Source organism: Scomber scombrus, chromosome 9 (genome assembly GCF_963691925.1).
Source record: "Scomber scombrus chromosome 9, fScoSco1.1, whole genome shotgun sequence".
Lineage (NCBI taxonomy): Eukaryota > Metazoa > Chordata > Actinopteri > Scombriformes > Scombridae > Scomber > Scomber scombrus.
The window spans coordinates 23,342,674-23,355,058 of record NC_084978.1 but is presented as its reverse complement, the minus strand read 5'-3'; the positions used below and the strand labels follow the sequence as shown (position 1 = coordinate 23,355,058).

Genomic DNA, 12,385 nt, shown 5'->3' with positions numbered 1-12,385 from the left:
ATTTCAAAGTGACTCGGCCCTTTGGTAGTTGTCTCAGGTGTTGGAGATTTGGCCCTTTTTTGATTGATTGCCTTTAAAATGTGATGTGTTGTAGAATATTTTGGCAAAGCTATATCTTTGAACAGTAAAAATCATTAACATACTATTATGTAAGGGAACAGTGATATGAATGCACTGAAGTGAGACACTTATAACCGGGAGGAATGGGCTGTAAGCGATTGTGATCAGTCTGTAACAGCGAGACAGCAATGATGGATGGAAAATGGTCGGCTTAGAGGCATGAAGGTCACACTCGATGACAGTGTGCGTTTGCCTCTGTGTGTGTGTGTGTGTGTGTGTGTGTGTGTGTGTGTGTGTGCGGGTCTGTTTAATCAACAGACAAAGGAGCTGAGAGTACGACTAAAAATACATTGTGTGTGTGTGTGTGTGTGTGTGCGTGCGCTCTCATTCATCAGCGGTGACAATACCATGTGGAGTTTGCCACTGTGTCCGACAAATTCAGCCATCACACACACACGCACACATTCACACAAAACACCTCCGCAAAGGTGACACAAGCGCCCGCTAGCAAGTTTACTCGTTGCAGTCAAGGGCACACCTGTGTCTGTGTGTGTGTGAAAAAAGTCCACCTGGACTACTGTGACACGTCCCCGATCTTTCATTTATGTTCCAAAACCAGCCTTCCTTTTTGTTACTGACCACAGTGCATCTCTTTCTCTGTCTGCTTCTTCCTCTTTCTGTACATTCCCTCTCCTCTGAGGCTTATATCTTCCCTCGCTTTATATCCTCTGCTCTCGTCCTCCATAGTCTCTCTCTGTCCTCTCCTCTCTCTCTCTCTGTCACACTCCCTCTGTTCTCTGCTCGCTGTGATCAATTAGGAGACATTAATCCCACAGATATTCCAGGTGACAGAACCTCAGGAGGCCACGTTCTCCTTCATCTCTCCTCCTTCTGCCTCCTCTCAGTTTCTCCTCTCCACACCTGGCTGTCTTGTCACTCCTACTCCTCCTCCCAGTCATCTCCCCTTCTTTTTTCGGCGGAGCAAACAACAGACTTCGCTCTTCTGCTGTTTCCCCCTGCAATCTCGTGCTCTCATCCCTTACGGCGCCGACAGTGACATATCAGCCTCAGCCCTCCTCTCCTCCTTCTCTCCAGTCATCTATTCTCCTTTTCCTCTCCCCTTTATGTTGGGGCTACATGCTGACAGTGACACATCTCCCTTCTTCCCCTCTGCCCTCTCTGCTCCAACTCTATTTCACCCCTCTCTTTTTTTTCTCTCTTCCTATGCCTTCCTCTATCTTGCTCTCTCCAGGTTGCTGTTCACAATGACGGACCTGTCTTCCCTCCTGTATGCCAACCGTTCACCTGTATCCTAGCAACCACCTCTCCTTTGGCTTTGCTGCTCCATGCGGAGCAAGCAAACAAGACGCCGGGGGAATGAAGAACAAGCACTCTCGTTTATCCTCCTCCCTCCATCCGTTCAGTCATTCCTTCACACGTAAAGCGGAGGCCATACTTCGCTGGAGTTGGGAGCTAAACACTTTAACCAAAAATAGGACTGACTGTCTTCTTCAGTAAACTCTCTCTAACTCATACAAACACACACATACAGGTACAGTAAAAAAAACAGGCACACAAAGCTACATGTTGTCGTTCTCTTTTCTATTTTGTCTATCTATGCGAGTGTGTTTGTGTGTTTATCTCATCCCCACGGCTCCATTCTAACAGTGGGACATAGTGAATAAGCTTCAAAGAGATATCAGCTACCGTGCTTCTGTGGCATGCTGAGTTCTGCTTTTCTAAAAGCTTCTCAGGTAGTGTGAATGTACGTATGTGTGTGTGCTGCTGGAAGATTGTCAGGCAATTTCTGAAGTTTTATTTATGGGTCTTGAAAAAGAAGAAAGAATTTTTAAAAAATCATTTGAAGGCCGGCACACCCTCTCTGTAACACAATCAGACACACATTGCAAGCAGACGCACACACATCTAAAGAAACGAGCGCTCGCACAAATACACATGCGCACACACACCCCAAAAAAATGCTGCTCAGGCACATGTGTCCTGGTGTAATTTATGAGTGGGCTCCTGGGTGGACGCCTCAAAGGGGTCCTCTTCACGCTGCATGGCTCTTGGTGCTCTGTACAATCCCCCTAGTGAGCGCTGGGCTCCCGCACACACATACACACACGCACACGCACACGCACACGCACACGCACACACACACACCCACACACACACACACACACACACACACAAAAGGTACAAAATCCCCCTTATGAGCAGTGAACTCTTCCGACTGAAACTCACTGCACGATTAACGCTACAAAAAGCTAGGTAAACACAAGGGTTTCAGGCTTCGCAGCACTGCTACAGCTCTGTTCAGCACAGACAAAACACCAGAGCAAAACATTTCCTTACAACAGCTGAAAAGAGGCCTAACAACAATAATAACAATAAACTATTATTTCAGCCTTGTTCAGCAAACCAAATTAAAGCCAGTTGGACGATTAAATTTGGTGGTAAAGCGCTGATGTTTGACATGCGATTAAACAACAAATGCACCGAAAATGGAAGTCAGAGACAAACGTATTAGCAACCCAGTAAATGTAATCTATCCAGTATATTTGGACAGCATGTCTCTTTGTTACTATAAATACATCTATAAATTAAGTACTTTCTCAATATGGCTAACAAGTTAATGCAGCCAATTATTAAGATAGACAGGCACTATTGTCAGCAAATTGAATGTATTGACAGGTATCAAGATCTGGCACTAAGAAAGTAGTTGAGGCAGCAGCTACCTTTATTTAATGTTCTATGATAAAAAACCCCCATTCATTTATGTCATTAAAAGCCAAATGTGAAGTCTTTGCTGCTAAAAACGAAAAAAGAAGATACATAAACAAGGGTTTGGGTTTTTGCTCCGCTCCACTACATTGCTGCCCTCAAATATGTGTGGGGAGGTGTAGCTGTGGCCCTTCTTCCTCTGCCCAACCCCAGTTTGGTAGCTCCATATGTGGCTGTCCAGTGCAGTGTGACTGTGCAAAGCTCAGGAGAGGATGGATCTGTCTTTGTGCCCCAGGTAAGGGAGGTTGATCTGCTCTGGAGGACACACACCACTCTCAAGGGCACTCCGAGGGGATACACACCATATGCACACATGCACGCACACATTCACGCACACACACACACACACACACACAAATATGGACACGGTCACACAGGCACAGACTTGAGTGTACATTTGGACACACTCAAGTGAGCAAGCTGGGGGTGCACACACTCACAATGGATGGATAGATAGATATAGATTATAAATAATGTAAAATTTTATTAATAATGTATGTAGAGGCAATGAGGGGGTTGTTCTTTCTGCTGATGGCACTGTTTGCTAAGATCCCCCCATCTGTTGACTCTGGTCTCTGGGGTGAGAGGCCAATCAAGGGCTCAGTGACACATCTGCCTCCAAATACATGTTCTTTCTCCTTCTCTCGCTCTCTCTCTCTCTCTCTCTCACACACAAACACACCCAGTCTGCACTCTCTTGTCCAGTGAATGAGGTCAAGAAGGACTAAAATCCATGCCCACTTACACACACCCCCGCATGTACTCTGTCTAAGCAATGCTCTCTCCTTCCTACAGATCTACCAGTAGACAGCCATGACAATCTCTTCCTGAGGTGCTCTCCGCTGAGTTTCTGCCATTCCTTTAAGTATTACTCTCGTGCGTTGGCTTCAGATCAGTAAAAAACATCCACTTCCCTGCTGGCTCTGTTAGGATTCCTACATTGACTGATGCCTGCTAACAGAAACAGCCCCAGTATGCTGCAGTTTATGTATCTTCCTGTCTTTTTGTCTGGCTGTTTACTGTTGCTGAGTGGAGGCCGGGGCTCCTGTTGAGTATGATTATGACAGCACATGGCTACAGTGGCAAAGCTCATGCCTGTATTTATAAAAGGCTGCTAGAATGACACTTTCTGAGTGTGGTCTGGGATGGATAAAAAAAAACACAAAGTTCATGTATTACGGGGTCAGTGCAAAACAAACAGGGCAAACCAACCTGAAATAAAAGTGGTATTATGTGTGACTAAGCATGAGTTGATTCAGCTGGTAATTCTGGTGGCCGTGTGTGTCAATTTACCTCTGAAATTCTCTTTTCCAGCATTTTATTGGCCATGTGTATGTTTAACTTCCCATCAACTGACACCCTCTAATTAAAACACATAAAATGTAATTAAACCTCTTCATGAATAATACGTGCTGCACGTTCACTTACCGATGAAGTAGGACAGTAGGATGGCCAGCAGGGCAGCAGCTGCGATGGCTGTCACCGCGGCACATTTCCAGCTGCAGTACTTGGACGGCTTCTTTAGCTTGAAGGCTGAGCGGGAAAAGGTGTTTCTGGGTAGCAGGCGAGGGGGAGGAGAATACACCGTTCCCGAGGTTAGAGGGTAGCCAGGAGATGAGCTACTGAAGAGAGGGGTGGTCCCTGACGATGTCTTGAATAAGAAATGCCTGAAAATACAAAAAAACAAAAAAAACAAGAGAGAAATGATTACATAGGAAGAACAAAATGACGAAAATGTTCATTTTATTCGTCGATACTGATGCTGAAAGTGTTAAAGAACCTCTGGGAAAGTAAACATGGAGCAGATACACCAATCTACCAATCATTCCAGATGACAGGGTCACATATGTGCAAGCGTCTGGCCAATTTCTCTGTCCGATGAACCCTTCCTGCCATTTGGGTTTGAACACCCTTGAACTGATTGTGTCTCTACTTCAGCCCGTTCCAGTCCAAGGTCTCTTTTTAACCTCCACCTGCTCAACTCTTCTTTTTTATCTCCTTCCATTCCTTTGCTTTGCCTCTGTTCATCCCACTTACAAAATGCTTCGTTTCTACTCTCAATGGCTGCGGAGGATGCTGTCCCCCTTTCCTTGCCCTCATTGTCCCGGTGGGTCAGAGCTCAGAGAGAGGATAAAAGAGGGATTTGAACCGTCATCCCTTCGCTCATATTACCCATTATCCCCTGCTATAGCTGCACCTGCTCACTCAGTGCGTCTCCTTTGCTGCTCTCTCTCCCATCCTCTTCCCATTTCCCATGCTATCATTTTTCTTAACTCAATATCACCCTGCCACTCCGCTTCTTCTCGCAGATATTTCGGCATCCTCCTGCTCCACAGCATCTCCTTCCTTTAATCACGTCTTCCTTCATTCACTCCGAAAAGACCTGATTTATCCTCTCTCATCTGTTCTAACCTTGAAGGAGCATTGTTACCCCCCCTGCCTTTGGAAAAAAACAACAATAAAACACACAAAAAAATGTACTTGAAGGAAAATTTCAAGGACATAGTAAGAAAAACTTTTGAAGCACCTTTGTGACATCTTTCGTGACACATGCTCATGGCACAAACAGGGAGTTTTCCCCTACACAGACTCCAGGTGGTATGACAGGAGAAAGCCCTCAGGTAAGAGTGACAGATCTGAGGAGACGAGGTCACTCTATTGCCTCAAAAATGATGGAGGAGTTTTTGTATGCCTGTCTGTGCTTCTGACCTTGGGAGTGAGGACATTCTTACAAAGAGAGCACATCTCGTCTGCTCCTTTTTAAAGGGCTGTTGAAGGCCAGTTAGGGTTAGGGTTAGTTTCAAGATTAAGGTTAAGCATGTGGATGTAAGGGTTAGGTGATAATTGTAGTTTATCACAACTTTGGTCATATTCCTGTAGTTTTTGTCCATCATTTCTATCAGTTATGGTAACACTATCCTAATTGCTCATTCCTGAGGACACATCACTACAGCAGTGTCTGACAGGGCAAGAAATGAGCCGTCAAGCAATCAGACAGCATGCAAATTTGTCCAGTTTATGTAAAACTGAAAGTGCTAATAGGATTTAGGATTAGGGTTAGGAATGCAGTCTGCAGAGGAAAGTTTTTTTTTTTTGCTAATCAGAAATATGTCTCTGGCTATGAGGTCCCGAGGCAAATCCCATATCAAAATAAGTGCCAAGTCAACATGGACAAGTCCCAAGTCAAGTCTGTTTCGGTTTCTATTACATGTTAGGTTAATTTTAATGCTAGTTGTCGATCAATGAAAGATAGTTAATGTTAGACATTAGGCATCATATATTGTAGCCATCACGAGTGTTGCCTACCTTTAAGGAAGTGGTAAGTTTAACCCACACCACGTTTGAAATGATCGTGATCTCTACCTAACCCTAACCAAGTGGTTTTTGTATTTACACCTGAGCAGACCTTAACCACGTTTTCACACCATAAAACATCATTATTTTTGAACAGTGATTTGTAACGTTTTTTTAGAAGCACCAATAGATGCGGCATGCTTGAAAACGCTCCTTCTGGAGTGCATGGTAAAATCGACCTATGTGGTCGATTAATTATGAGGACGTGTTAAAAATAGAGCTTAGCTGCACTTTGCTGTGTGGTCTTCTCTCCTTTTGATGTCTTTAATAACTGCCGTTTCATAACAGCGTGTCTGTACATATGTCTGCTCGTCTAAACTTTTCAACTGGTGAAAACAGGTGATGTGCTCAGAGCATGAAGATATGGTTTGAGAGCACCATTCCACTCTCTATCAATTATTCAGTCAGTCTATGCTCCGTCTCTCTCTTTCTCTCTCATCATCTCATGCCCCTGATTGTCGGATTGGTATCCTGCTGGATGCTTCTCGTTTTTCCTCCTCCACCTCCTCTCTCCTCCGTCCTCCCCCTTTACCTGTCAGGTACACTGTGTGACACAGAGGGAGGAAAATAGGGGAAAGAAAAGAGAGGGAGAAGAAAAAAAAACCCCTCTAGACAGATAGAGGCTGAAAGAGCGCGAAGAGATGGCACGCAAAGAAATATGAGGTTATTGTCTAAAAATACCAGCCTCTCAGTATCACGGTCATCAATTTTAATATGCTTGCATAAACTTACACACTCTCAAACGCGCAGATCATGCATGTGTATACACACAAACACGCACGCTCCCAAGGTCAACCACCGTGTGTCTCTGCTTCAACTCATTTCACAGCCGCTGACGCACTCTGTGATGGCAAGGTCGGCAGTAATTAATTACGATACCCCTAATGTGTGTGAGTGAACACAAGGAGAGGGTGAGCGGTTGAATTGCTTGCATTCCGTGTGACACATGTACATGATTTGATGTGCTGGTATGTATTGGGTTGCATGTGCAGAATTCATTTCATTCCTTGGCTTTGTTGTTTGTGTGCAGAAGCTCTACTGTGAGCTAAGTGTGGGATGGGAATATGTCTATGGGCCATACTAATTACTAGTAAGAATGGAAAGTGTCTAATGTGCTCTGGGGAGGTAATTGACATTGATTTATGTTGCGGAGGACTATGGAGGGGTTCTATCATAGCAGGCAGCCGGCAATCACAACTCTGTATCATTGGTTGCGGTGTGTGTGCTCGCATGTGTGCCTATGTATCTGTGTGTGAATATTGTGGGATTTTTGACAGTGGTCCAGCATGGAAACATCACACATAATTAGAGAGAGCTGACAGAGACCACCCCACCTCTTCCTCCCTTTTTCTCCTGAGCTGCCAGCAGCAGCCCCCCCCCCCCCTCTCCTCAAGTCCAACCATTGCTACCTCGCTGTCTTTCATCCTGTCTTACACATGCACACACATGCAGAACAAGCAAGCACTAGCTCACACACTGACACATATTTGCACGACTAAGACACGGGTGTCAACCCACACACAAACAAATAAAAAATTATGTGGGTTTTCTTTCACAAGATTGCCCTGTACGTGCTACCAAACACTTAATTTGCATCCACGCAGAGCAAAAAAGTGACATAACAGAGGGATGGAGGATGGAGAGGAGGGCTTTAGATTAGAAGATAGACAGAGAGATAAAGGGCGGGGGGTGTTTTCACTCCATTCCAATCCTGTTCCCCATTGAGAGGAAAGAGGACCTGGACAATTAACCACAGAACAGCGAGCATGCTGGGTAATTAGCAGGAAGTCAAAGCTCACATTCCCCTTAGCGAACGGATACACACACTTTCACAAGCACACGCGCATGCACCCCTTTATTTTCTCAGCTCTCGCAAACATGTGGTTGCACAGGATAGCATTCCGAGAATCATCAGAGGTAGAGAACAATTAACGGAGGTTGACGCAGCATGGGGGTGATTGAAAAATGGTCAGATCTGAGAATGAAACAAAGGGCTTAGGGAGAAAAGAATGCTCAAGTATGCCGTCATGAGAATTGCTCACTGCTACAATACTCAGAAACAATAAAAGGCAGATGGATGCGGTATAATGGGCATTCACTTGCAAAGTGTGGCTTTGAAGAGGGACATGGGAAAAATTCTGAGGCTGGGGGATGTTTGTAAAGAGAAAAATATCAAAGACATCTAATGTGGTGTCTTAGGATCAAGTTGTATTTTTATATTAAATACTGGTGAGAATTTTTTTATTCAATAAAATGTATCCCAAATCACAACTGCTTTGTTTTGGGGTGGCAGCAGCAAGTGTTCCAGATGTAAAAGTTTCAAAACCTTAGCAGATGAAACCAAACCATCTGCATGGACAGAAATGAAGTGATACTGGAAAAAACTGTGTTTGATTTGGCACTCTTTGAATTTTTTGCCATTTCCTCAATACTTTAGATACCTCACTTTGTTACCCTTCAAGAATGTGGCACTTAAACTGCCTGCAATACACACAGTACTCACACACATTGTGGAGGTAATGATTATTTTCAACTCTACTTTTAACCCCCCAAATCACATTAGAGTTAAGAAAAAAATCTCACCATAAGGTCAATTAAGTGAGCGTTTCTTGATCAATTTAAGCACAAGCTGACAATCCAACATGGACGAGATGTTCCTTTAGTACTCAGAAATGTAAATTATATTTAAAAATCAACAACTCTGTGATCGTTTTGCGAACTCCATCTGTTGATGAGGTTCACACAGTATCCGAGCAGCTAAACTAAATGGACCATGTAGTGAGATTGTTTTCTCAACTGCTGTTTCCAAAATCACATCAGCAATAAACTTTCAAACTCAGCCATGAAGAGTTTTTATTGGCATTTCTCCATATATGGTTTACAACTCAAATATTTTTTGTCATGAAACTTTACTGAAACAGTGCAGTTTAAAAATGGGGGCTTAGTTTGTTAGGGAAGTGCCTCTGCGTAATAATATTGCATATTACATTTGCACTCTTAACTGTGTGAATGCATGATCATATCATTAATAAATCTTGCATGATTTTAAGTAGGTCTAATATGCATTTTACAATAGTGGTTACTTGGCTGGACATGAATCTTTTCTCTGCTCTCCTTTCATCTCATTTACCCCCTGCGATTCCCACAGGTAGCAACTCTAAATCAGTCCCCACAGTAATGCATTTGAAAGTAACCTATAGCACCCCCACCCCCACCCCATCATCCGGGCCTGCTCCATCCTCTGCCGCTCCTTCTAGATAAATTGAGATGCTGCAACGCTCTCAGTGATCTTATTTTTCCCCTTGAGCTGTGGCTCATGGAGGAGCGAGCAGGGGGTGCAGGGGAATGTCCTGAGATCATAGCGAGAGATTGAAACTGGCATCAGCTCGCCAAGAGGCTCCAAGGGACCGATTGGAAATCAGGTGCTTTCTTGCAAAATGCTGGGACACATGTACGCACATGTGCACGCCGAGAAATGCATTCTTTCTTTCTATTTCTTGCTCCCACACACACACGCAGTGGCACCAGCCATCTATAGTCATTTATCTCACATCGGTAAATGTATCCATGTTATACCGGCCCCAATTTCCCTCCTCTGCCTTTTTATCTTCTCTCTCACACACTCCCCAAAACAATCTCCTTCAATCACCACCTCTCTTTATTTCTCTCCCTCTCTCTCCCTATTTATCTCTCCCTTCTCTACCGTAAACCATTCCTTTCCATTTCCCCCCTCCCTCACTCTCCCGACTTAAATTTCTCTGCTATATCACCCCCCCTCAAACCCCCCTCGTCTGTTTCTATCTCTCTCTTTCTCTGCCAGTCATCCAGGCCCTGGGGTGTTCTTAGGTGATCAATCTTCTTCATCCTCTCAGTGCTGTCACACTATCGGGTCAAGCCAGAACACATACACACACACACACATGCACACGTACATTAACAATAACCAGTGGACAACAAATGCCAAGATTTCCATATGATCACGGTGGGGAGCAGTCACAGTGAAAGAAAACACACATTCTTGGATGCGAACGCACACAATCACACACTGTCCCCTTCCATGCACACGTGTGCTCATCATCTCCTAGCTGCGGGTTATAATGAGATGAAGGATGGGCTCTGCCAACGCAGGGGTGGTGTGACTCTCTGGCTCTGCTCGACTGGCTCTGACCCAGTCACAAGCTCCAGCAGCTCTAGCCAGCCCACCCAGCCTCCGCCATCGCAGGGAGGAGGGCCCAATCTGGGCTGGAGGGTGGAGCTGGAAGCTCTGCTCTGGGCTTCATTTACTGTGACAGGCTCTGAGCCATGCCCAACCCCACCACCTGAACATGACCAAATACTGGCACTGCAGAGGACTCAACAACATGTGCGTTTTTTCCCCTTCTTTTCAAGCTGTAAAGATGACAATTAAAACAGCCTTTGTGAAAAGTTTATTTTTATACTCCAAATCTCACCAAAGTACACTCCATTATTTGCAGAGGCAGAAATCACAAAAATCTCCTCTCTGCTCAGTAGCATATATGTCACCATGGCAACACAGGTCTAGATAAACAATTACAACTGGAAATAGCTTCTATTTAAATCCATAGGTATTCTTGTTTAACACCACGCTTCTTCTTACCCACCATGCATACCGGTGCGATGCATCAGCACAAGTTGAGCATAGACCTCAGATCAGTGGTGCTGAATTAAACATGGCCAGACCTCATAAATACTGCACAGGGCCGGCACTCAGGGGAGCTTATCTGGGACCATCAGAGCTGGAAGCCCCAGTGCCCAGCAGGAGAAACACAACTACAGCTTGCAGAGTAAATGCTCAGAGAGCGAGCGAGTGTGCGCATGCTAGCAAGCATGTACGCAGTGTCCCTCTCACTGCATGCCTCATGAATAGTGATACCCTGCATGAATGCTCTGTTTGCCCAGTAAGTGTTCTTTGTGTTCAGGCTAAAGCACATGTGTAGGGTGTGTGAAATGGTTTGTATTTCCTCTTCCTGAACTCCTGGTTGCATGTATAATAGCTTTGACACATGGCAGCTCTTTTTATGCGTCACACTCAGAGATCAAATAGAGAATGCATTTGAGTAGCTGCTTTTTATGATTCAAAGGCAAAGAGCAATTTTCTCTTTGGTTAGGGGGTTTACATATTGGCTTAGAATGATGCAGGGGAGACGGTCAGTATGCTCACGGTGTTCTGCTGCATTGTGTTTGCTCGGTGAATTAAAAAAATGTAGTTTTCATCTATTAGGTAAACAAATACAACAACAACAAAATTAGATGAAATGTTTCAGTTCCTGAAAAGTTTATGCCTTTTTCCTTTCCATTTTTTGCTCTGATCCTGGATATTCATGTTAACTATCACAATCACATTACAGAGGGAATCCAATCATTTCAGTGTCTTAAACATTTATGTAAAATTAATCAAACCCCTGTCAAATTTCAAACTGCAATGTCTAGGATATCCAATGCACCCTCCATGATTTGCTCACACAGTCTGTGTGGAGCTTTGACGCAGAGTCCAGTTGTGGTAAACTGTGACACTCTTAATCATAAAACTGTTATTCATCTACAATATCTTGCCTGATTAATTGTTTCCTGTTTGTTGTTTATAAATCTTTGTGTACTAGTGATGAACTTGCAAAAAAGCCCACACTTGTCAGCTGAAGAGTCCTCTCTATCCATGTAGCAATACTCTCTCCTTCCTGCAGATCTACCTGTAAACAGCCATCAAAATCTCTTCCCGAGGTGCTCTCCTCTGAGTTTCTGCCATTCCTCTAAGTGTGACTCTCGTGCGTTGGCTTCAGATCAGTAAAAAACATCCACTTCCCTGCTGGCTCTGTTAGGATATCTACCTTGACTGATACAGTACCTGCACACAGAAACAGCCCCAGTGTGCTGCAGTTTGTGTATCTTTCTGTCTGTTTGACTGGCTGTTTACTGATGCTGAGTGGAGGCCGGGGCTCCTGTTGAGTATGATTCTGACAGCGCAGCACAAGGCTTCAATGACAAAGCCTTTGCCTTGAGAAACAGAAGGAGTTTGCAGGACATTGCATTGATTTCCATATATTGTAGACAGTCTAGCCCAAACCCTTAACCTAACACTTTACCCTTAATATAACTGACACTTGCCTTTACCAACCTCTCTCTCCCTCCCTCTCCCTCCCTCTCTCACGAACACTATTCAAAACTT

The 12,385-nt window shown here is 44.3% G+C and overlaps 1 protein-coding gene across 6 annotated transcripts in view; it reads right to left on the bottom strand.

Annotated features, from left to right (window-relative positions):
* Positions 1-12,385, bottom strand: part of tenm2a (teneurin transmembrane protein 2a) — a 151,526-nt gene that overhangs the window by 39,988 nt on the left and 99,153 nt on the right. For all 6 annotated transcript variants that reach the window (XM_062425626.1, XM_062425620.1, XM_062425621.1 and 3 more), the window contains one exon: positions 4,276-4,514. In XM_062425626.1, the coding sequence (XP_062281610.1) occupies positions 4,276-4,514 (239 nt within the window). The remainder of the gene's footprint in view (positions 1-4,275; positions 4,515-12,385) is intronic.